At 54.1% G+C, this 24,322-nt stretch overlaps 10 protein-coding genes across 10 annotated transcripts; 4 read left to right on the forward strand and 6 right to left on the reverse strand.

The window, feature by feature from the left end:
- Window positions 1-701: 701 nt before the first annotated feature.
- HMPREF1541_03332 (uncharacterized protein) lies at window positions 702-2,680 on the reverse strand (the record flags this gene model as incomplete). Its single annotated transcript, XM_008717684.1, has 2 exons — window positions 702-769; window positions 820-2,680. 2 exons carry the CDS (start codon window positions 2,678-2,680, stop codon window positions 702-704), a joined length of 1,929 nt encoding a protein of 642 aa, XP_008715906.1.
- A 720-nt stretch (window positions 2,681-3,400) lies between these two features.
- HMPREF1541_03333 (calcium-binding protein NCS-1) lies at window positions 3,401-4,125 on the reverse strand (the record flags this gene model as incomplete). Its single annotated transcript, XM_008717685.1, has 4 exons — window positions 3,401-3,547; window positions 3,595-3,627; window positions 3,676-3,857; window positions 3,906-4,125. 4 exons carry the CDS (start codon window positions 4,123-4,125, stop codon window positions 3,401-3,403), a joined length of 582 nt encoding a protein of 193 aa, XP_008715907.1.
- A 616-nt stretch (window positions 4,126-4,741) lies between these two features.
- On the reverse strand, window positions 4,742-6,064 carry HMPREF1541_03334 (uncharacterized protein; the record flags this gene model as incomplete). Its single annotated transcript, XM_008717686.1, has 2 exons — window positions 4,742-5,748; window positions 5,797-6,064. 2 exons carry the CDS (start codon window positions 6,062-6,064, stop codon window positions 4,742-4,744), a joined length of 1,275 nt encoding a protein of 424 aa, XP_008715908.1.
- A 254-nt stretch (window positions 6,065-6,318) lies between these two features.
- On the forward strand, window positions 6,319-7,650 carry HMPREF1541_03335 (uncharacterized protein; the record flags this gene model as incomplete). The annotated part of the gene is made up of 1 exon (XM_008717687.1): window positions 6,319-7,650. One exon carries the CDS (start codon window positions 6,319-6,321, stop codon window positions 7,648-7,650), a length of 1,332 nt encoding a protein of 443 aa, XP_008715909.1.
- Window positions 7,651-8,743: 1,093 nt separating this feature from the next.
- Window positions 8,744-10,477, forward strand: HMPREF1541_03336 (uncharacterized protein; the record flags this gene model as incomplete). Its single annotated transcript, XM_008717688.1, has 1 exon — window positions 8,744-10,477. The coding sequence occupies one exon, from the start codon at window positions 8,744-8,746 to the stop codon at window positions 10,475-10,477; it is 1,734 nt and encodes a 577-aa protein (XP_008715910.1).
- A 631-nt stretch (window positions 10,478-11,108) lies between these two features.
- HMPREF1541_03337 (uncharacterized protein) lies at window positions 11,109-12,683 on the reverse strand (the record flags this gene model as incomplete). The annotated part of the gene is made up of 1 exon (XM_008717689.1): window positions 11,109-12,683. One exon carries the CDS (start codon window positions 12,681-12,683, stop codon window positions 11,109-11,111), a length of 1,575 nt encoding a protein of 524 aa, XP_008715911.1.
- A 2,241-nt stretch (window positions 12,684-14,924) lies between these two features.
- On the forward strand, window positions 14,925-16,552 carry HMPREF1541_03338 (uncharacterized protein; the record flags this gene model as incomplete). Its single annotated transcript, XM_008717690.1, has 2 exons — window positions 14,925-15,992; window positions 16,064-16,552. The coding sequence occupies 2 exons, from the start codon at window positions 14,925-14,927 to the stop codon at window positions 16,550-16,552; spliced, it is 1,557 nt and encodes a 518-aa protein (XP_008715912.1).
- Window positions 16,553-17,809: 1,257 nt separating this feature from the next.
- HMPREF1541_03339 (uncharacterized protein) lies at window positions 17,810-19,196 on the reverse strand (the record flags this gene model as incomplete). The annotated part of the gene is made up of 2 exons (XM_008717691.1): window positions 17,810-18,178; window positions 18,258-19,196. The coding sequence occupies 2 exons, from the start codon at window positions 19,194-19,196 to the stop codon at window positions 17,810-17,812; spliced, it is 1,308 nt and encodes a 435-aa protein (XP_008715913.1).
- A 914-nt stretch (window positions 19,197-20,110) lies between these two features.
- On the reverse strand, window positions 20,111-22,006 carry HMPREF1541_03340 (uncharacterized protein; the record flags this gene model as incomplete). The annotated part of the gene is made up of 1 exon (XM_008717692.1): window positions 20,111-22,006. The coding sequence occupies one exon, from the start codon at window positions 22,004-22,006 to the stop codon at window positions 20,111-20,113; it is 1,896 nt and encodes a 631-aa protein (XP_008715914.1).
- Window positions 22,007-22,550: 544 nt separating this feature from the next.
- Window positions 22,551-23,753, forward strand: HMPREF1541_03341 (uncharacterized protein; the record flags this gene model as incomplete). The annotated part of the gene is made up of 1 exon (XM_008717693.1): window positions 22,551-23,753. The coding sequence occupies one exon, from the start codon at window positions 22,551-22,553 to the stop codon at window positions 23,751-23,753; it is 1,203 nt and encodes a 400-aa protein (XP_008715915.1).
- Between the last annotated feature and the right edge of the window lie 569 nt (window positions 23,754-24,322).

The following is a 24,322-nucleotide window of genomic DNA, read 5'->3' on the forward strand; positions in this document are numbered from 1 at the left end:
CGCCTTCGCCTGCAGCGACCACTGATGCTTACTCTGGGGCCTCTCAACACGCCATCCGATTTGGTGCCACACTAAATGCAAGATCCTATCACACGGATTACCTGTTGTGTGGCCCCCAGCCCAAAAGCAGGCATTATTCTTGTGAGGGACCGGATGTGTATGCCGTGTCCGAATCCCAGGCTCGACGCCATGCAATTCGACGCTCAGCCAACATTGGGCAGACGTCCATTCCTCGGTGGCTGCCCCAGAAATCGGCTGGACCGCCTGGCAGGGGTGCCTGGATGAGCCTAGCTCTCTTCCTGAAGAATTTACATATTATTATTTTGGGCTCTGCATACTTCAACTTTGGCTTCCCGTCAAACTCTGGGTCCCAACGGTCGGATTTGGACGGAGCGCGATGTGGCCACGTGAGGTACATACAGCAAGGGTCTTGGTCCTGCACGCTAACAAGGAGCCTGGGCTGCCCAGCCCACCAGCTACGGAGGACGCAATCCGTCAATGTCTTTTGTACAAAATCCTCGTGCTTGATCGGTGATGTTTACTGTATCGCGCTTGCGGCAACGAAAACACGTTTCCCTACGGCTTCTAGTTGCCGATCGCCGAGCCTCTCCATTCCGGTCAATGCCGATCACTTAGACATCATCTCGCTTCTGGTCTTGACTAGTAGTTGCCTGCACGAGGTTTGACGATACTGCCGTCTTCTAGTCGATCTTGATCGAACTATAGATGCGATGTGAGAACACAAAGGCCGCGAAGAAGCCAATGGTGCCTGGATTAGTGTCAGCGTGGTTGTCTCGCGTACGCAAGAGCTGAACTTACCACTCAACAAAAAGACCAGAAACGCAATCAGCGCCGAGTAGCCAATGTACAGTACCGTTCCCGTCAAGCCGCCAAACGAGATCTTCATCGCCCAGAACCCCAGTGCGTTCAAGAATACATAACCGCCAGTCATTCCCGCGCCTGCAAATGCTCGCCATTGCCACCGGTAATCTTCGGCGCAGAGCATAAAGTAAACCAGTAATACAGTTGTGCAGGCCGACGTCAGTAACATCAGCCCGTAGCAGATGAAGAGAAATCCAAACATGTAGTAGATCTTGCTCGTCCAGAGCGAAGTCATGATGAAGTACAGCTCCACGAAGATGGCGCAGAATGGAAGCACCCCCGTCATCAAAATTGATGGCCACAGGCTGAGCGACCGCGAGACTTGTGGAATCTGCCGAGGAATCTGGTTGACGCGAGTTGGGGGCTCGATCCCTGGCTGTTTGAAACCAACCCAGCTTCCTGCCACACTCAACGGGACGCTGATAACAAACCATATCCCAATTATGGCTAGCATCGTTGACAGCGGCACTGCACCGCTAGAGCCCTTGGTCCAGACGAACAAGTTCATGAGGAAAAAGGTGGTGAAGACGATCCCCGGAACCAATGCCGGCGTGGCTGCAATGTTGAGCTTCCAATTCTCGCCCCCAAATGTCTTGTACGCTCTTGACGACACATAACCTCCGACGAAGCCGAACAAGGTATACAGCAAGAGACCCACGGTTGTGAGGAAACCTCGATTGGATGGTGACAGGAATCCGAGCATGGCGAAGAGAACCGTGAATCCCACCATGAAAAACAGCTGGGCACCGTTGCCAAGGAAGACACTCAGAAGGAGAGCGTGACGGGGACTGCGGAAAATGTCGCCGTGCACAAGCTTCCATCCAGAATCTTCCTGGATATCATCCTCTCCCACAGCCGACGTACCGGAGAGGTCATCCAAGTTGATGTTGTCCAACCGATTGTATCGCGCAATATCCTTGCGGAGGGCGCGGATCAGAATCGTGCTGACCATACCCAGGAGAAAGACGACAAATATGGTTGAGTTGATCAGGGAGAACCAGTGGATCTTTGGATCCTCCACATGCAGGTATTGATCCCAACGCGTAGCCCATGGCGTCGCCGATTCTCTCCAGTAAACGCTGTAGGTGTACGCCACGGGCGTGTTTCCGTTCTCGTTCAGCACCAGTTCACGACCACTGCCACACTCTGCCTTGTCCTCGGACACGTATTTTGCGTCTGCATCTGACCGCGGTGCCACCAAGACACCCACTACACGGTACTTGCCTCCACGTAAGCCAGCCCGGTGATAGTCCACAATGATGTCCCAGTGATTGTGCAGTACTTTGGTGCCATCATCTTTGACTCTTCCTAGCGGGAAGCCTGGACTCGCATAGATCTCGTGAGTATATGGATCTTCCCGAAGCTCTGCGCCTGGTAAACCATCAATGAGTAGGTTGATATTATACGCCTGCTCGATTCTGGTGTTCACGAATTTTGCCGCCCGCTCGTCGAAGTCCCTACTGGCACAAAGAGATTTACACGTCTCGTTACGTCCCATATGTATCTTGAATGGAGATGTGCGGATACGGTCGCCGAAGATGATGCTTCCTAATGATTCTCGCACCCATTGTGGCCCTTTTTCCGGCCGGCAAAATCGGAACGCAGGGTGATAGTAGTCGTACCCGACTACAGCGTGAATCTGTTCATCGTGTTGTGACACAGCTGGTGTGAGGCGGTTGACAGTCAGGGGGACAAGGTCATCGTGGTCGAAGGATGTGGGCGCGAGACCGGGAAGATAGAAAGCTTGCACCGGTGCAGTCGCGAGTGTTATCGCAATCAGTAGAGACGACACTTGCATGATCGGAGGCAAGGGGTCGTTCGGTCGTTCAATCGTACTTCATGGGAGGTGTGGTATCTGCCAGCTGTTATTGGAAGCGGCGCATGCTCAACGTGGCTTGATGTAAACGCCGGAGCCCACCCAGAAGGAACACAGGGCAATTGCTTCACCTGTGAAAAACCTGTGAAGTAATGCAAACGCAGCGGAAGTACTAACTAAGTGCTGGACAGATACGGGGATGCCTGCTCGTCAGGTCGAGCGATGGAGTGGTCTACAACTTTTTGGGGAAACTTGGCGAGGACCCCTGCCTGAGGCTTACTCTATCAATAGATCGACCGCGGTCTGCCGCAGCCAACATACACTGGAGGTGCGTCTCTCCCTGGTTTAAGATTGTTTCGACCAGATCATATGTACTGAGCATGCAGACTCGGCCGTTGCATCCTCCAAAAGGTCCCATAAGTTCGTTCGCTGAAGTGGCTGCAGAAGAGTAGTATCCAACCCGAACATGAGGTCTCAATGCACGTGTAAATGACCACTCGGATCCAAACATAAGTCCTCTGAAGATGTGACTCGATATCGTCCCTTTCTGTGAACGTGGGGGCCCCGTATATCGCCTCCAGTGCTCGTAAATCTCGGTGCCTATCATTGTACCGGATTTGCGCCAGGACTCCTCGGCTCGAATAGTTGGGTCCCATTATGGCGTGTTGTTCCAACGATGTAGTCGCGAAAGTCGGCGAATGATCACACCAGACCGTCGTACAGCGAGAGTGCAGAAACGATGGTCTCGTCCCTTTTGCTTCCTTCGCGAAACTCTTCCCGGTCAAGATATGAATTCTGATCTTTATCCATCATCGCAAATATTTTAGTTACTCGCTTCTCGGGAGTGTCCTGTATTTCTGTCAACCAAGTCAATGGAAAGGGTCTGCTAAACCTACCTCGTCTTCCGGTAGTTTTACCATGGATCCAACCTGCAGTCACCGTCAATACTTGCTTGATCTTTTGGAGAGAGTATGCACCATTTTGTAGATCGCGGTAACGATAGCCAGCATCTCCTCATACGAGATCTTGCCGTCACCGTTGATATCGTACAGTTGGAATGCCCAGTCCAGCTTGTCCTCCAGTTTGCCACGGCTGGTGACGCTTAGGCCGACGATGAATTCCTTGAAGTCAATCTCGCCATTCTTGTCAGCGTCAAAGACTGCGCATCGTCAGTAAATGGTGTATATAGTCTCTTATATGGTCACACCATTGAAAACATAGTCGGCGAACGAAGTAGGGTCGCCGTAGGGGAAAAATTGTCGATAGATCTTCTGAAACTCGGATTTGGAAAGCTTCGCCGTTGGACACTCCTTAAGGAAGCCCTTGTACCAAGCCTGTAACTCTCTTTTGTCGAATTTGGTCGATCTCTGTAAATCCTCGAGTTGCTGAGGAGATAGCTTGCTTTGTCTGTTGAACAAATTAGGCATGCGACAGAGCCGGGGAGACGGAGTCGCTTACTTCTGGCCCATCTTGTATCGCGAAGGGCAGTCAAAACTGACTGACTGGCCGCCAAAGGTAAAGGCTTTGTGTTTCAATCACGGAAGGGGGCTGCCTCGTGTGATTACAGCACCCGTTGGCGGGGCAGGAGGTGAGCGCAGGCGCGAACACTCGTCGGCGAAATGACGTCTGAATGACTCGGAGCGATCCTCGAGCCCCGGAGAGCCTGGAACTACGGTCGATCACAGCTTTGAAACGGTTCTAGACACACAAAGAAGTTGTTTGCAAGTGTTTTCATTTGTAGTATCGAGGAGCGTCTGGCAGTCAGCTAGCCTCAGGTACACTGAAATAGTGACGGCGGAGGGGGTTTCGTCCGTGGCCTAGCCAGGCGCACCCGATACGCGCCTCGCGAGCACGCTTAAACTTTCTCTGTTTCACGTACGTCCCCCTTCCTGCATTCGTCAACGCCATAAGCAAGTCCAGGCCAAAGGCCGATGTCTAGGATGCTGCAGAACGCTGGCATGTGTCTATCCCATTGCCGCGGCTTTTCGCTTGCCTGCTTCTTGCTGAAGATAAATGCCCCAACGCCGATGTCCTGGCGATGGTTCATTCCAGGGATGCAGCCTTGCCCGTGAACAGAACATCCACCACGCTTGACAGCTTCTCAATAGTTTCCAGCGCCGCATCGTAGCCAGCGTCCCGCTCCACCTCATCGTACACAATTAAGCACCCAGAACCCTGGTCCAGCACGCCGATGATGACCTTGTCGAGAATCATCTGCGAGAGTTTGCGCTCCACTTGTTGCGTGTCCAGACCGACCATCTTAGCGACATGGTCAATCTCTACTCGTGAGAATGGCTCGATGACCTTGACCAAGTTGGCTTCCAGCATGGCATCATACAGTCTGCGGAGGTGGTTCCGGATGAAAACGTCGCTGCCTAGCTCGTATCGGTAGTTGCTAAGCGCCTGCTCGTATTCGTCTAGCGACCGGTTTGCGTGTGCTCGCGCAACAGCCTTCATCGCCTCGAGGTTGGTCCCAGCATACTTTTGCGCTTGTTTTGATGCAAGAATAGAATTGACGTCGTCGACCAAGTTGAGCATGATCTTGCAGAGAAGCATGTACTGAAGAGTCGACGTGGCACGTGCATGGTCATCCTGTGAGTGGTAGCCCTCCAGAGCCTCGATGAAGTAAGAGAAGGCAGTATTGAAGTCTTTATCCTCCGCGTGGAGCATGCCACTTTGCAAGTCTAGGCCAGCTTGCAGCACAGGAGGTGTGTAGACCGAGGCGGCTGATGTTCTTGCAGACGTAAGAGCAGCCCTGGCTTTGGGCTGGTTGGTGAGCGCATGGTACACTCTTGACTCCAGCAGTTGCACTTCAACCAAGACAAGTTTGTCGTCCATCCGCTTCAGTTCCCGGAGTAGTCCATTGATCAACGTCAGGGCGTCGTAGTAGGACTGTTTCTGCATGTAGAGCCCTACTAACCTAGTCTCAAGGTTCTGTCGGAGGAATGATCTTCGTTCAGACGAGGCCCATTCGATACATGACTTGGTTGTGGAGATCTGGGTCTCGAGAGAGTCTGGAACATCGTTGAAATAGTCAAGTAACTGCCGGACTGGCAAGTGGTCAGCTTCTTAGCCCTAAGTCGCATCTATGTACTTACCAAGTTTGGCGGTCTTCGCTTTAGCATACGATGAGAACGCTGATCGCTTGTCTTCGACGAGTTGCCGGAGGTCATCCGGACGCTTTCCATCCCGATACAGCTCGCCTAATCCGACCAGTGCATTCTCATAGCTTCGCTGTGCGCTTTCCCCGGTCCCTGGTGGCTTCACCAACACCTCTTTGAAAAGGGCTTCCGCTTTGGCAGGATCCGATTTGATGAGCTTCTGCGCTTCTTCTATCTTCGTTTCGTTGCTCGGAGGGGGCGCCATGGTGATCTGAGACGGAATGGAGGTGAAGGGGGCAACGCGACTGTAGAGGAGCTGTAGAGACAAATGGATTCAAGCGTACAGAAATCACAGCCGCCGCAGGCACTCATGCAGACGACGCGTGCAGGACGCTCATAAGCCTAACCCTAAATTCTCTTCCCCGCTTAAGGACTCCAAATCGATATGGCTCAAAAAAAAGTTCCCTGCGTACTTCTTCCTCCACATCGCTTCGTCATGCGACATTGCGGTCCTGCGACATGAAGATCAAGACGCTCAGTCGTCCTGCGGCGCCTCCGGGCGAGGCTGCCCCAAAGCAGCCACGCAATCTCGACCCTGCCGCTCACCCATTCGAACGCGCTCGCGAGTACACGAGAGCATTGAACGCAGTAAAGATGGAGAGGATGTTCGCCGCGCCTTTTATTGCTCAGCTAGGCGACGGCCATGTCGACGGTGTATACAGCATGGCGAGAGATCCTGGGTCACTCGAAAGATTTGCAAGCGGGAGTGGCGATGGCGGGGTGAAAGTTTGGGATCTGCCTAGCAGAGATCAGGTTTGGTCGGCAAAGGCCCACGATAATATCGTGAAAGGAATTTGCTGGACACCTGAGCGGAAACTAGTGTCCTGCGCCACGGATAGGACTGTCAAGATATGGGACCCCTACAATGGCGAGACCAAGGGTAGGCCGATAGGCACATACCTAGGCCAAGGTGCTTTTACCGATATCTCCCATCACCGCGAAAAACCTGCGGTGGCCGTTTCTTCGAGTTCGATCTCAATATACGATCTCTCAAGGCCGACATCCGGACCGACACAAACGCTACAATGGCCCACTTCGACCGACACCATCACAGCTGTCTCCTTCAACCAGACGGAGACGTCCATTCTCGCATCAGCCGCTCTCGATCGGGCTATTTGTCTGTACGATCTTCGCACGTCTTTACCAGTTGCCAAGACTATTCTCACACTATCCTCCAACGCGATTTCATGGAATCCGATGGAGGCGTTCAATTTTGCTGTCGCCAACGAAGATCACAACGTGTATATTTTCGACTCGAGAAGAATGGATCGGGCCTTGAACGTGCTCAAAGACCATGTTGCGGCCGTCATGGATGTGCAATTTAGTCCCACCGGCGAGCAGTTGGTCAGTGCCTCATACGATCGCACGATCAGGATTTGGAACAGAAGCCGTGGGAGAAGTGATGATGTCTACCACACGAAGAGAATGCAACGCGTGTTCTCTGCCAAATTCACGCCAGATAATAACTACGTCTTGTCGGGATCTGATGATGGTAATGTCAGGATGTGGCGTGCCAATGCCTCCGACCGCTCTGGAATCAAGAGCGCAAGACAGCGACAGAAGCTCGAGTATGACCAAGCCCTAATCCGTCGGTATGCTCATATGCCAGAATTGAAGCGCATTAAGCGGCATCGACACCTGCCGAAGACGGTCAAGAAAGCGAGTGAGATCAAAGGGGAGGAAATCAAGGCCATCAAGAGGAGAGAGGAAAATGTACGAAAGCACAGTAAGAAGGGTAGTATGCCTCGTGTGTCGGAACGGCAGAAGATGGTCCTTGCGAAAGAGAAGTGAGCGACGTCTGGGCGGATGAGGAGCAGTCCAACAGAACCCAAAACTTCACGAATACTGTCATACAGAGCCAGAAGGTCGACGAATGGAGATTCAACAGTGGAAGCCTCAGGCGGCCGGCTCATTGCGCGTGGCAAAGCAAATACCAACACCACGCCAGCCACTCTGAGCATCATGCTTCTTTGGACCTGAATCTGATTATTCGGAACCGAATGACAGCATCAGTCTAAGAACTGGATATGTCGCCGAGCTTGATACAAGCCAAGTATCCAGTCCCGTCAGAGTCAGCTCAGCCAGGTGGTGCCTTGGTCATGAAGCCAGACACATCTAACAACCGTTATACCCAAAATCACCGATGGATGGGTTCTAACTCGTCGTGAGAGTAGTCTTTATCGGTGGTTCCGCGCGGCTCAAGTACGCTGCATTGAAGCTGCGAGCGGCCGCAGTCAGGAGGTGCAGCATCGAAGGGCGATTGACCCTTTGCTCGAAGTCGATATGCATGAGACGTCGACAACACGTAGTCAAGATACTACCAACGAATTGGGAGCAAGTTTTCAGCGCTTGCTTACCCATTAGATGTGGCGCAGAGGCTAGATCATGAATGGTTCAGAAAAGCCAGCATATGGAGGCGCTTTGTGGCGAAGATAGTAAAAGATGCAATAGTGTCAGAACGCCTGCCCATCCTAGTCGTGACATCGAGTCTCAGGGTATCTTTGCTCCTATACAAGAGGTATGTCGTCGGCCGACAAGTTCTTATGGTGGTCTAGCTCTTGCAGGGGTAGAAGGCTTGTCAGGCAGTAAAAGGCAACGAGGCTACTAGGCAAATTTTAGTGTTTATATTCCGGAACCTCGCACGGACACTTGCTCTCCACCACGAACTTCCGCACACCTAAAAATTGCTACAAAGTAGCGACTTCGTCTAAAGGCTTCACACCGAAACGAAGGATATTGCATCACACGTCGTGACCGGCCGCAGTTCCGCTCTCCTCACTTTGGTCGCTCGAGATCCGACAACTACAGCCAGCCACTGACATTCCATTCAAGTAGCGAAAGCTACGGGTGGCGCGCGGGCCAGACATCGCACAAGCTGCTGGTGATGTCTCTCCAGAGCTTCTTAGAGGAGATCCACAATTCATTGCACGATAAGAACGGTCAGCGTATAGCAGACTTGATCCACCTGGATGTTGAATCACTACCGCCTCAACGCCAACAACCCTATGTGCAACTCAATGCGGAGCTCAACAGTCAATGGCCTGCTAGCAGCGACGCTCAGTTACTACAGCGATGCAAGCAAGAGTTCTCGCAAGAGGAATTCGGCACGTTTTCGTCCTCATTCAGTGATAGCATTGCGCGTTACTTTCGATACCTACGAGACATTCTCACAGCCGACAACCTCACTAAAGCCCTAGAGATCCGACAACTCACCAGTCAATGTGTCACTGCCCTCGGAGATGCAAGATGGGGGGTGGTCATGATTCCGATTGTTCTCAGCTTTAGTCGCACACTGGCATTTATCGCCACCAAACTCGACCGCAACCCGCAACTCATCAAGCAGAGCGCACGGAGCGACTCTTCTGCCCCCCGTGGCGGCTTTGTCGAAGATGCTGCCAACGTGCTACGGGATGCCTTCATCAAGTGTCTCGCTGGAAGCCCAGGCACGCCGCGCACCTCACGCCCTCAGTCCGACGACAAACGTGTCGGAATCTATCTCACCGCCAATTCCACCCTCAAACTCCTCTTCCAATGCCTCAAACACCGCAATGCTCAACAGCTCTTCTCATCCATCGATGCGCAATCCCCGCCCTTGGCCTTCTATCCGGCCGCCCAACGCGTCAGCTACCTCTACTACCTGGGGCGATATCACTTCGCCAACAACCACTTCTTACGCGCTTCCGCTGCCCTCAGTGCCGCCTACACCTCCTGCCATCGCGAGGCTACAGCCCACCTCCGGCAGATCCTGACCTACCTCCTGGCATCCAATCTCATACTCGGCCTTGTTCCCAACGTCTCCCTTTTCAGCCGCGCACATGCCCAAGCCCTACACCCGATATTCGGTCCCATCATTTCCACAATCAAATCCGGCGACCTGGGCACCTTCCACGCCCTTCTCTCCCTCCCCATCCCCACCAGCCCCACCACAGCCATGACGCCCAACCCCATCGCCGCCTTCCTCCTCCGCCGGCGCATCCACCTGCAACTCCTCAACCGACTCACCCCCCTCCTCTGGCGAACCCTCATCTACCGCACCTTCCTCATATCCGGCTACCACGCCACCGAGACCACCGAAACGCGCAAGATCCCCTTCCTGCGCCTCCCCCTCGCCCGCGCCGCCGCCCGCTTCAGCTTCACACGCGCCCCCATCGCTCCCGGAACCCTCCCCTCCACCGCCCCTCTGGACGCCGAATTCGCCGACCTCGACGCCGCCCTGGCAGAAACGGGCTTCGACCTCGACACCGGCGCCTACAGCGACGCGCTGATCGACAGCCAACCCAAACCCCACCCCTTTGCGCCCAGCGCCGCCGACGACGAGCAGAGCCCCACCCTCGCCGAGGTCGAGAGCGTCTTCCTCAGCCTGATCCAGCAAGGCCTGCTGCGCGGCTTCGTGCTGCGAAACAGCCCGCGCTTCGCGGTGCCGGGGTCCGTGCAGCGCGGGGGCTGGCGCAGTGGGTTCCCGCCCGTGCACCGCGCGCTTCTGACTGCGCAGGGCGCGCAGGAGGGGCGTGGGCTGGAGGGGGTGGAGGTGCCAGGATGGGTTAAGGAGGGTGTCGCTGCGGGAGGGGGCCGGGTCATCAATCTGAGTGGCGCACGGCCCGTGGGAGCGACGTCTTGAACGGAGGCAGTTGAAGGTTTGAGCTCGAGCAGGGGAAAAGCATGAGAGCACTGTTTTTCGGTGGTCTGAAACTGGCCCGAGAGGTTATAAGCAAAAGGCGCTGGCAGGGTTGCAACGATGAGACTTGTTTTAGATGGCATTACAATTCATTTTATAGAACTCTCGGTTCTCGTTTCATGCCAATACCTGGAGTATGCCATGGCGTTATGCACTACGTAGCTTGCTGCGATTTTTGATACTATACAAAGTCTTCCAACGCGGAACAGGGGCCTCTTGACACGTCCCTACATTTTTGGTAGACCTCCTATTTCTCTCCTATGCTCGAAAATGCGTCGATGGCTGCTGCTTGATAGCTGCCCAAATATAACGGCCACTGGCCGGTGTGACCGCACGCCGACTATGCGACAATGCTGGGTATCTCGATGAACAACGCACCAAGTGCGTAAGAAGAATGGAAAATATGCCGTTGGGGGGCCAGTGGCTGCTGAACCCGTCATGTGTAGACGAGCTAGGGATATCTCCAAATATGCAAAGGTTATGCTAATGCCGTAATGTCGTTTCTTTGAGACTCGTAAGTGGAGTCTTTTGGGTCGTCTCAATGTACTGGTTGTTGTTTGATTGCGAGCGAGCTTCAAGGCGCTCGATGATTCTGCGGATTCGTCGATTTGCCAAGACCAAGGTCAAGTGTGTTGAGAAAGCTGTCCCTCAAAGACTTGCTCTTGCCCCTGCCAGAGCGCTGGTTTTCCTCCGCGATCTCGAAGTCGAATTTGCCGAAGCTGCTACCGCTCAAGATGGCTGATCTCCCCGAGTCGGAAACGGGGTTCTGCCGCCGTTGTGGTGACATCGTGTCCGGAGGAGAATCGAAGGGGTTCCTGCTCTCTTCGATTCCGGGCGTAGCGAAGGGGTTCGATTTGACTCCCTGATTAGGCGGTGTGGTGAATGGATTCGGACTTGGTTGCGAAGTTGAGACCGGGAAGGCAGGTGGTGGTGTGGAGACCTGCAGATCGAATTTGTTCTTTCTTAAGCTACCCATACCCCTGCCCACTGCATGTTGCTCAGTGAGATTGGTTGATGACAGACCGTCGTTACCACCACTGTAAAGATTGTAGAAGGTGGTAGGTCGGCTCCGCCTTGCTTCACTTGCTTGCACCACCTCAGCCTCTTCGCTGTGGATGGAAGATACGCTATAGATGCTAGCTGCATCGGAATATTGCGATCTCGTCGGAGATTTCTGAACGATGACGGCGGAGACGGGCTTGCTGGCTGAGGATGGTAGGGTCAGGGAAGTAACGCTGGCTTCAGCTCGTATTTTGTCTCCAAATGGGAATGGATAGGTCGATGTCTGCAAGGCCTCGGATGGGCTCCGCTTATGTGGCATGTTGTCTCTCTGACGACGTTCGGCAATGGTTGGTTTGCTCTCGCGTCCCTTCGAAGGGGCTTGGGACCGCTCGCTGGACTTGGGTGGGATAGCCGCTAGGACGTATTCGCTCTCCTTCTCGTCCGTTTTCGAGAAGGATTTGAAAGAGCTTGATGCCCCGTCATAGCCAAGATTCTTGGACTGAGACTCGACCTCCTTTGCCATTTCCTCGTCCGCATCACGCCGCTTGACATATATCCAAATGAGGCCAGTAATGATTGCAACAACGATAAATGCGCAGCCAGCGGCGATGCCGGCGACAGTGGCAACAGACAGACCGGCATCATCATTGTCTTCTTGTTTGTCTGCATCGTCACCTTGATTGGATGCCGAAGAAGCCGTGGTGGCGGCAGATGGAGAAGCAGTGGAACTGGAGGATGAGGAGGAGGCTGTCGGGATTACGCCAGGCGCTGTAGCAATGGCTCCAGAGCTTATCGCCAGCGAAGGTTCACCATTCTTGTCGAGACCTAGAGCCCGGCAAACATCTTCGTAGTATGAGGTAGCCTTAGATGTATCTTCCGGAGTACAGGCGTTGGAGGCGACTAAGCAGCCTGTAACGGAATTGCGAACGTCTTCTTGGTGGGAACATAGACACCTCGAGTCAGATTCTTCGCAAGGTAAACCGCCAGTGGCAGTGGCCAGACAATCGGTGGCGCAGGTAGGAAAAGAAGGCGCAGTGGTTGCGAGAGGGCCAGCGACTCCGATCTGTGAAGGAAGGGTTGATTGCGCGGTTGCGCTTGTAAGGAGTGTGGCGGCTAGGAGGAGCCGTAACCTGGACTGCTGTCTCATTCTTTCGACTTTACAGCATCACGAAGGACAGAATTGAAGGAGTGCAAGTCCTCATTGGAGGGACATGGCTTGTTGTTGCTGTGCAGCACCGAAGGAGGTCAGGAGGCCGCGAATAGACGAAGCTCAATGCGAAGCTGGCCAGCAATGGCCAAGTTGAAGATCTGCTAGGTTAGCATACGGTTAGAGGCCTATGAGGACATCGAAGAGATTGGGTCCATGAGAACATGACATCAAACGCGGTCAGGCGAAAGTGAAGTGACATGCAGGTGGAATCGTAGCTGTCTACAAAAGGAAAGGAGCGTGCAGCTTGGGAGCGTGTCTCTCCACATTCAGGGCGATCAGAATTTCCCGACGCGCACACTGATTTCACCGGGGTCAAGTACGTCAACGCGTCCATGGCATCAACAAGCATTCGAAAAGCGTTTCATAGACGGTATGTGAGAAACGACATGTTATCAACGATTTGAATTGCCTCGTAGATGTTGGACAAGAGCGACGTGAAGGGTGCTGGTCAGATGTGATGAATCCTGACCATGTGTTGCTAATTTCGGCGACGATGCTTAGCTCGGTGCGGCGAGTGCTGGTCAAACCACTTGTTCCACGTTGGCTCAAAAGATGTAGAGATGGGCGTCGCATTCCTCACGGATGCCCGTCAGAGCTGCAGGTCAGAGAAGTCAATGCAGCAATAATAATGCCATGTTTTCGACTGGCCGTTAGGGGACTCGAGAGAGCAATACGTGCCAAGCGGGCATCAAGACATGATCAGAAGATGCTGATGTTGCTGCTGCTCTTTACTGGTAGCTGTCACGTCTACAAACATGCGCACTTCTAAGGTGCAGCATCGGGGAGGATGCAACTCGTGCCTCGCTGCTTGCCGCTGCACCATATACCATGTAATCCGGATATCGCCAAATGATACATCATACTGGTCCCCTGCATCACTCTTATCGAAATCCTGTGTTCCCCTGATAAAGATAGCACCATGGAGATAGCGAACAGCCTGGACTGCGCGTGCGCGGGTCGCTTGCCGGAGGGTGGGGGGAAAGCCCATTCCACCCCTACACAGTAGCCGGGCTCAGCAGCCGCCTCTACCGTGTAGCTGTGCGGAGCCATCTTGAGGACCGACCGACACGTCTTTGGATACACAGACGTGCGTCGAAATCGCTGCCTTTTCAAGCATCGTCGCCGCCGGTGCGACAACACAGTCACGTGACAAGCAATGAGCAGAGTACTCTTTTCGTAGCTGCTGATCCGTCTCTTTGATCCCGTTCATCATGATTACACCAGATATGTTTCGTTCCATCGTGATTCCACAATAACAAGTTGCGTATACAAATGCTCTGTTCCCAAAGTTCAAAGGCACGCGGATGTTGGCTGTTAACCGTTGACCTCGGTCCGTACTGAAGTGCCTAAACGACCCTGCTCAGCCCGGGTTCCTTATGGCTTAGGCCCGTGCTTTTTGCCGGCTACTTGCGCCTAGTTGGCGGCGATTGTGGCCTCTCGTTCGTGGGAGCCCCGGTCCCTGAACCCTCCAACAATGGACCCGAGTTCCAGACTACCCCCAAGACTGGGTCAGCCCTTATCTTTCGGTCTCCAGTTTCTCAAGCCACGAGGACCCGGCTCACAGTCCCAGATCCGTTGCTGACCCCCAGCCCGCCGCTATCACAAGAGACAACCGCCACCATGCCGAAGTCCTATCTCGGTCCCTGCCGCAGCTCCGTGGCCTTCGTCTTCACTCTCCATTCTCTGAAATACGATTGACATTTCCCTCGCCTACTCTTCTATACAGCATCCTCGTCCATTCCCTTCAGGCCTCCCGATTGCACTTCGCGCGATCCGCTCGCGTGCTCACGCGGCCACGTAACTCTAGCCGCCGATCGACAACCATTGCCAGGCGCCGACATACCCTCAACGAGCAGCCCACGTACCTGCAGCAAATTCCTCGCCTTCGATGGCTACACAATCCGTAGTTCTGCAACAAGATCCGCCCTGACAAGACCCGGCGCATGGGCCACTGCGCCTACTGCCGTTCAAAGTCCACCTATGGACATACAATTTAGCCTCTTCCAACGAGGCATAGATCACAACCATGTTTCGCTGACCGTGGAACATGGTCTCTTTCCAAGAGGAATATACAACCACTCGCCGCCGGACTTCCAAGATCGCAATGCTCGGAATCCAACATTACTTGTCTCATGGTGGTGCACCATTTTCGCACTCGTCACCATTCTCATTCGCATCATGGGCCGTTGGGTGCGGACGGAGAAGCTCTTTGTCGAAGACAAGATCATGTGCTGGGCTATCATTCCGCTTATGGTTCGAATGGCTTTCGTACATGTGGTCCTCATATGGGGCACGAACAACACTATTACAGTCGGCCTATCGCATACGGAGATTCTTCATCGAGAAACGGGAAGCAAGCTAGTTCTAGCTGCAAGGATTATCTATGCCGCCTTCATCTGGATGACCAAACTCTCCATTCTCGAATTCCTCAAACGAACCACGACCACGACTTGGTCTCGAACTTATAACTTTATCCTACGCTTCACCTATGGATTCCTGCTCCTCACCTTCGTTGCCATCATAATTGGCACCCTGACGGAATGCACCCCTTTTCCGCACTACTGGCAAGTCACTCCCGACCCAGGTCCACAATGCCGCGAGGGCCTTGTGCAGCTTATAATCATGGGTGTGTGTGACATCGTCACAGACGTTGTGCTGATTGCCTTTCCCATTCCGGTCGTGCTCCGGTCCAGTATGCCCTTCCGCAAGAAGTTCTCCATGATCATCCTCTTCTGTCTCTCCGCCATACTTATCGCCATTACCTCGTATCGGATTCCCTCTACAATCGACCGCAAAGCCGATCAGCCCTATCGCTCGCTGCTTGCGAGTCTGGAAATACTCGCTGCTACAGGTGTTTCCAACGCTGTCATCATCGGCTCATTCATCCGCGACAAAGGAGTCAAGAAAGCAAAATTTCGTGCCGCCTCCATTGGCGACGCTGACTCCAGTATTGGCACCGGAAACGGCCTGCAGCGTGTGATGACGGCACGTAGCGCGGCCGTGACTTTGAATCATTGGGGTAGCGATGAGGATCTTGTGCGCGACCTGGGCGTTGCCCTTCCATCGACTTTGCGGCACGGCAGCACAGTAAAACAGGCCCGCGCCCCAACTGCAGCACCGCCCTATCAGGCTCCTGAGGGCGACAATAGACACGAACACTCTCACTCACCATCCAAGCCTTTCCACGGTCGCAGATCGTCCCAGTTCGATCCGACCTTCTCCTTCGCCATCCTTCGCGCACCCGGGGTGGCGGCCGCCGAGGCAGCGACTCGTCTATAAGCACCACCGATACTGATATCAAACTCCGTGATCTGCAGGCCTCTCTCGATGAACCCGTGAGTCCTGGCGCCGACTTGGACACCGAACCCCTCTCCAAGCAGATGTCATTCTTTGATGTTGGTGGGCTGGTGGATGCGCCTAAGACTAAACTACGGCATTCACAACCAGGTGCACGAAACCAGACGACGGATTCCCACACAGCAGATAGTGGGAGCCCGGCACCTGGTGCCAGGGGCCGGACTGGCTCCAAGGCATTCTTGAGTGACATTGGCGGGATTCTGGGGCGACATAAAGAGGAAGATGAGAGCGAGTCCGGCACACCAAAGAGCACGAGCCGCAGCTTGACGCCAAGTCGGATTGTGGAACGGCGACGGGCAAGTAGAAGTCCGAACCCCGTGAAAAGGCTGCAGGAGGCGGAGAGGAAGGGCGCTGCAAGTGCAACCGAGCGCAGTCCGAGGGTGCAGCCGACGGATCAAGGACCAGATTCGTTGAGCTTTGGAGATATTGGCGGTCTGCTCAGTCGGTAGTGCGGCGATACGACGGATCATGTCGACTGTCGGTGGGTCTTATGATGGATATGGCTCTGGTTACGCGTGTTGAAGGTTGATCTATGATGGGCTCGGCATTTTCAAGCGATGGTGTTGGACGGGTCTGCTCACTTGTTTCTATTTCTATTCATCTGATATCTTCAGGAGCCTCACGATGTCAGCAGTGCACAGATGCACATAGTACTCGCAGTCTAATGGAGGAGTATATATTGGTACTACAGTACAGAGGAATGATCGAGGTTGCGACAGATAGGCATTGAAACCGAGGCGAAGCCTTTTTGTACAGCTAACAACCCAACGGTATTGAGGGAATTGTTCAATCTACCACCGCCGCTGGCTTGCTTTTCTTTTGAGCCCATCACGAGCTGCCCCCTGGACCACGGCCCTGCAATCAAGATGACCATTTCAGAACACTCCTGGCTTTGATCCGGCATACTGTGCGACCCGAGACAGAATCGCCACTCAAAAGAGGCAACTTCCCTGCCCGATCTGGCAATCACGCACTTCCAGCAGCGCGGCCTGGACTTTGATCTCAAATCACCCGCCACTCAACGATCTTGGACTCGCCTAAGCCGCGGTTGGTGATTGGAAAGTGGGGAAGGGGAGGGCAGCGAAGTTGTCTATCTGTGGAAGCCTGCTTGCTCGATCTAGTAATCCTACCTTCTGACGTCCTCGGGAAAGCCAGTGTGATGCTGAAAAGGACCAGTTTCGCCTTGCTTGGCGGTCGAGAACCGACAATTTGGGGATTCCTACTGGCGGGATGCGACGAGGTCTGTGTGACTACAACGTTATGGAGGATAGTAGGTGGGAGTAATGATGAGATGCATTAGGTGGGCTTGTTCGAGTGTTGGTTCTTCGTTCTTTGTCATTGGCATAGCTAGTTGGTATTCTTTACCGTTGCTATGGAAAGTTTGCATTGCAAAGGTCAGGGAGAGCTACACTCGTCAATCCCATGACGATTCCTCCTGTGATGAGACATGATATCCTGGGACAAGGCCTGGCCGCTCCTGAACAATAAATTCTGGCGGATGACTCCTAGCAAATATTCGTTCCAGGCATTACGGTTTGATGCCAGACGTTCACACCGAATCTCTTGTCCTCAAAACGCCGGTCCCGAAATACCCAAGGGGTGCGCTATCTGCCCCGAACTCCCGACGCCTCGCCCAAGTGAAACCCGGGCTCACTATGCAGCCTCCCACCCGAGACCAATGCCATGGACAACTCGCTCCATTCTCATCAGAAAGTAGACCCATCCTCCGTACCACACCACCCCACAAACCTCTGCACATTCACAGTCCCCAGCCCTTGAACCTCCCTGCGCCCCATCTCTTCGACCTTCGCATTCGCATCCGCCACATCCCCCCGCCGCACGCCCTGTTGCGCTCCCACGTCGTCGTCGAACCGCTTGAGCCGGAAGGGCATGTGGCGCGGCAGACAGACGCCCACGCCCTGGTCGTGCTCGAGGTACAGGTGCGTGCCCAGCAGGAAGGCGCTGTTGGTGTCGATGAAACGCAGGAGGCGGGACAGCATGCCGTCCATGCCCAGCGAGGCCAGGCCGCCGCGGGCGCGCAGCAGGCGTGAGGCGGCGTTCATGTGTGTGTGATACTGCATGGGCGGAGGGTCATTAGCGGAACTGATGTGGAGCAATGAGTTAGGGGGGAGGAGGGATGGATGGGCACTTTACCGAAGCAGGGTCGCCGAAAATAGCTTCATAGCTCGCCATCTTGGCGATGGCGGCGATGAGGCACTCCTCCTCGCCATTGGAGAGCTTACCACGCGCATTGCCACCGCCCGCGCTCTTTGCACTGTCCAGGTGCGCATTTGCGAGCCGCAGCCCGCTCAAGAGACCCTGCAGAGCGCTTTGCTTCAGCGCCAGAATCTCCGAGTACAGTGCGGCGTGACGGGCGGGCTCAGCGTAGGTGGCCCAGTGTGCGGCGGCAAAAAGTGCGATGACCTGGAAGATGGCCGCGTTCTGCATGACCATTGGTAGCCATACTGTGCGGAGCAAGGGCCGTGGAGAGTTGTTGTCAATCTCTGGTATTGGAAGGGCGAGCTTGGTCACGTAGTTGTGCAGTACGGCGGCGATGTAGGGTTTGTGGTAGACGGCGAGGTGGGAGATGGGTGTGGAGGTATGGCTGGAAAGGATGTGCACTGGAGAGGCGAAAGGTCGTGCTGTAATGTTCTTGCTCGAGGGAGGGTATTGGAGTTGGGACTCGTGCTGGCAACGAGCGACAACGTCGGTGTGAGCGGGAGGCGGTCTGTTAGACACCAATAGCTTCCTCTTCGGAGGGCTGTCGTCGTCATCTTCATCTTGCAATGAAGTAATCTCAACGTCGACTACCACAAGGTCAGCCAGCAGCTGGATGACCCACACCTGGTCTAGCTTGTGGTCGTGGTTCGGCATAGCTCCGGGGGAAGTGTGGGTGGCCACGGCTAGGCCTGACTTACAAACAACAGTGCTACGGTGCTTGTCTCCCTTCAGACGGGTGACTTTGTCTTTGGTGCCGGCTGTGTGTGACACACGAGCCACATAGGAGCGAACATCTCGGCGCGCATCTTTCGAAGGTTTGCTGCCATTGCCAGAATAGGAATTGATGAAGCGATAATTGGTGGCGGCAGGCATCTTCAGCTGACTCGTCCTCTTATCCCCAGCGTGCCTTGCAAGACGGTTTCAGGCGTTGAGGTGAAGGAGAAGGTAGACGGCCATAAGCACGTGAAGGGACTCAGAGAGATGAAGTACCACTCACCTACAAGCGACGAGAGAAGAGAGTTCCGCGGATACGGCTCGTACGGTCCAGCTCAATATTTACCGGGGCGTGGGGATCTGCAGGCCCACGCTCGGATGTGAGCAGCAGCCACCACCATCACATCTGAGATCTGACCCACCAATACCGAGTTCTAGCGGGGGATCTCTTGGAGTGGCTGCATAAAGTGGGCTTGGGAGGCGATGAAACATTCGCACACGATCTCCAACAAGGCGTGTCAGCTCATGTTGCGTTCAAGTTTGTGATCAGAAGTTGGTCTACCGATAACTATATCCAGGAGGGTTTGAGGATCTTCATCCACGTGCTATTATTTTGCACGCGAGCCATTCTGCTGGTCCGTAGCTTAGCAGGCTGGAGATGTCTCTAGGATACCGCTGCTGGTCCGAAAGTGAGTAAGACTGTGTAACCTCTAGCGTCAGGTCTCGTGCAATAGTCTAGGCAATGGCTACAGCAGCTCCACTGTCTTCTCCGCAATAGCCTCGACCGGAGAATGCCGCTGTCAATGCAGAGTAGCAAATCCTTGAGCAGTCTGTTGTGCCTGAGGACCCACGTTGAGCACGATCCGCCTTGGACACTCTTCCGTGCGTAGCCACTTTCGAGACGCAGATGGCAGTTGACCTGTAACCCCGGGCCCATTTCCGAGCCATGTAGGCTAGCTCGCCTAATGCCAGCTGGTATTACATGAAATGAGGATAAGAAGAGGACCAGGTCCATGCGGTGTGCCAAGCTCACTGTGCCTGGCTTGTGTCGCCGTCCAATCGAGAGGCGTCAGTCAGTCGAAACCCTCGAAAACGTCGTCGTGCAGGTGTGGCATCTGCTGCTGCCGCCGGATCTGCTCGATCATGTTCTGAGTCTCCGCTTCCCGTGCCCTCTCTGTTTCGGACATGTTTGCGACTCGTTCATGTTCGCGTTTGGCTTGCTTCTTGGATCGCTTAACCTCTTTGCCGACCTTACGTTCGAGGTTCTGGGACCAAGCGACCGAGACTCCGCGTTTGTTGCTGGGTAGCTTTGGTCGGTCCGCCCCTGAAGCAACAGCCACTTTTCTGTGCTTTTCTCTTTGCTTGTCTTTGTACTCATATGATTCCCAGTTGACCTCTCGTGCAACAAATGCAGTTTTGTCGTAATTCTTGAGTTCGGGCATTTTGGGGAGTTTCAGCAGTGCCCAGCCTCTCGCGAGATCGGCCCAATCGAGATCGGCCACTCTGAAAATAGACGAAGCCTGGTGCTTGGAGTAACTTCGGACCCAGCTCACAAATGCCTTCTGAGCTTTGTCATGTAGCGCCCTGTCTTGAAGGACGATGTCAATGTAGGCTTGCCTGATCTGGTCTGCTTCATCATCCGAGACTGATATCTCGGGCATTTCAAGTTCCTCGATAGGAGTTTTGCGCACCTCAAGAAACGACGCATAATCCTCCTCACGACCGGGTTGCAAGAGGACCACACTTAAGCCTCTTCGACCCGCTCTGCCTGCACGGCCGCATCGATGCAGAAACACCTTTGGGTCCGAGGGAGGGTCGATTTGCACAACCAAATCAACTGATGGGATATCAAGGCCTCGGGCAGCCACGTCCGTAGTGAGAAGCACCGCAGGTGACGCAGAATTGGCGAATTTGGAGAAATTTTTCTGTCGAACATTGGCGGGGTGCTTCCCATGTAGCGGGACCAATACCATGCCATGGGGTAGTGTCGACGGCACTAAGCTCTGGAAGTAGTCAACGGCTGCACACGTCGAAAGATAGACAATGACTCTGAGTGGCGTGGGTTCAAGCTGTCGTAGGAGCTTGGCCAACATTGGCAGCTTGTGAGATGGTTTTGCCAATGCATATGTCATTCTCAAACTCGCGGGTGTTCTCTTGTCTTGTACGCCGTCGGCACCTTTCACTCGCACAGCAATACGCACAGGATTACGCAGACCTACTCTGATGAGTTGGTCTACTGCTTCTGAAACGCTTGCACTGAAGAGGCCAGTTCGCCGCTGCTTCGGTAGAAAGCCGAGAATCTTAGTTAAATCATCCTTGAAGCCCAGGTCTAGAAGGCGATCGGCCTCATCCAGCACGAGTACCTCAAAAGAAGACTGCGGACAGTGCACGTAAGGCGATGAGAGTATCTCAAGCAGTCGCCCTGGCGTCGAAACAAGTAAATTAGGCGAAGCCTTGAGAAATGTGCTGAGATCTTGAGCAGCCGTCCTTGACCCACCTAGAAGCAACTGAGGCAGTATCTTGAGCGTTCCTGGGGGGTATGTTTGCATGTCTTGGTGATCCTCGGCCTCCTCAACTTCCTCTCGGTGGAGAGACCGCAGTGCAGCTGCTGACGGTCCATGAAATTTGAGGAGCGAGAGCAAGACCTGATGAATCTGCGTTGCTAGCTCACGGGTAGGCGAGAGAATGATGGCGCCCACGTGATGTTTCTTCGTAGGCTCGTCCAGTCTGAGCAGCCGCTCAACAATGGGAATGAGAAACGACAAGGTCTTGCCGCTGCCTGTTACCGCCTCAACCACCACATCCTTGTGTGCCATGAACAGTGGAATAGTTGATGCTTGGACTGGCGTCATGCGATCGAAACCCATGGCGGCAGTTGCGGTGAGGATCCATTCGGACAGCGCAGGAGTGAGCGCATCCCAAGCCCTGGAGGAGCTGGGCTTTGTCGCTTTACCTCTATCAGGTGCCATGGGAAGTGATAGTGTGCGCAGAGTGACTTGCAGGACTTCGAAAGAGAAAAAGCTGGAGCGGCGACCTTGAGATCTGCGCGACGCAGGTTCCGCCGGAAGCAAGCCCTAACCCTCATCGTTGGCACCTCTCGCCTAAGGTAGCCTGTTCAAACAACGACGCCCCCTCCTTGGGTGCCACAGTTTGATGCCTAAGCCACAGCTCGGTTCGGCTGCTTCGGCGACTAAACAGCGCGCAGCACTTTTTTTCCAGGCTTGTGGCCCTGCACATCTAAGCATGTGAATGTCATCCTGCACAAGCCAACTTTCCTCTTCCATCCTCACTTCCCACACCACTATTCGTCACCGCCTTTAAAGAGGTTCCTTGATCCTGCCGTCATGCTTGTAACCATCCCTAGAGGTGATGATATTTAGCAGGAGTCAGTCCTTTAAAGCCAACTTTGCCTTTCCTTCCGCAGCCTCCCGCGCCTAAACTCCACCTCGTACTGATCCTACCGCACATCCCACCATCACCAGCACGTCCTCGGTCTGCACATTGTTCGCCGACATGGCAGATCAGTACAGTATACCAGCGACTCCGAGAGTTATATCACCGTCTCCCACGCCTTCCGATGCGTCCGAGAGGCAGGACTCCTATTTCGCTCCTGTCACACGATCAGCTGCCAGGAAGCAGCGACAAAGGTCCCCTCAGCCAGGTACCATTCAGGAAGAGAAGGATGGCTCGGGATCGGATTCTAGTCTTGAGAAACGCGCTCGGACGCGCTCGAGGAGCCCCATATTACAGCCTGTCAATGGCACCATCGCATCCGGACGCAACAGCAGGCGAATGAGCGGCCTTCGCAGGAAAGGCTCGGTCGCCAAATCACGCCCTCTTACCAATGGCCACCTGCCAGAAGAGACACAAGAGTCAAAAGGCTTTCTATCTCCATATGATCGCGTCAAGAAGTCCTGGCGGGAGTTTTCGAGATCGCCATCACCCCTCGGCCTCATCCCGCTCCATCGGCATTACCGGACCTTGATTCACAAACATGAAATACCTCGAAAAGCGCTCCATCTGTCTATCGGCTTCCTGACCTTAGGGTTATATGTCAGTGGCACAGCAACCCGGTCTGTTGGGCCATGGCTGCTGGGTGCACTGGGCATCATTGTTCCTGTCGAGGTCCTCCGCCACAGATCGGAGGGGTTTAACCAGTTTTATATCAAGGTTCTTGGTGCTCTGATGCGCGAAACCGAAGTTTCCGGCTATAATGGTGTCATCTGGTACCTTGTAGGCGCTTACATTGCCCTCACATTCTACCCTAAAGACATAGGTGTTGTTTCCATCCTGCTTCTAAGCTGGTGTGACACGGCAGCCAGCACCTTTGGTCGACTATATGGCCGCTATACCATCAGATTGAGGAAAGGAAAGTCCTTGGCTGGCACATTGGCAGCATTCCTCACAGGAGCACTGGCAGCAACCTTTTTCTGGGGGTGGCTTGCGCCTCGAACCGCGCCTCGAATCAACGAGCCAGCCGACGCCTTCATGTTCCAGGGTCAGCTGCAGCTGCCATCAAACATCAAGAAGAGTCTTGGCTGGAGTCAAAGCGAGGGCATCATTGAGGGCGCACCCGCAATGGTCATAATGAGCCTGGTGACGGGACTCATCGCGAGTTTGAGCGAATTTGTCGATATCTTCGGTTGGGACGACAACCTTACGATTCCTTTGTTAAGCAGCATGGGCATGTACGCCTTCCTAAAGATGTTTGGATGATTTCTTTTTGTAATTCTGCAACTGGCGAGAAGAGGTTACAGCGGGGCGTTTCAGGATATACTTTGGTTGTTGCTCTGTGTCCATCAGGGACTGGATAGATACCACGATGTGCATATGTCGGCGACCTTGCAAGGATCGCCATGAATCCGATTCTACTTCAAACGCCTGATTTCCCTTCCAACCTACCAAACCGAGCCGGTCGATGAAGATTGCGCATTTATTGGCGTTTATCAGCATATCATTGCCAAGCCTCTCTCTTCAGATGCTGGATGTTGCTGAGGTACAGACTGCAAGAACTCCCAGACACACATGATGGCTGAACTCTTTGCTACGGCGTGAAATGCTCACTTTGGACAGAGTCTCGAACCGCATCTACTCCTTGGACTTCTCCGGTCTGCTTACAACACGCTTGAGGTGCAGATGGCAGCCTCGGCAGTCCCCTATTTCTCCACGTGTCCTCGGCAATCAACGCACGCGAGAGTGACTTTCGACATTGCCTAACAAGCCCTGAGTGTCTCCAAATGCTGATCTTTCCACGAGCAGTCGCGGTTAGTATGGACAATCGCAGC

This window comes from Cyphellophora europaea (assembly GCF_000365145.1).
Source record: "Cyphellophora europaea CBS 101466 unplaced genomic scaffold supercont1.3, whole genome shotgun sequence".
NCBI lineage: Eukaryota > Fungi > Ascomycota > Eurotiomycetes > Chaetothyriales > Cyphellophoraceae > Cyphellophora > Cyphellophora europaea.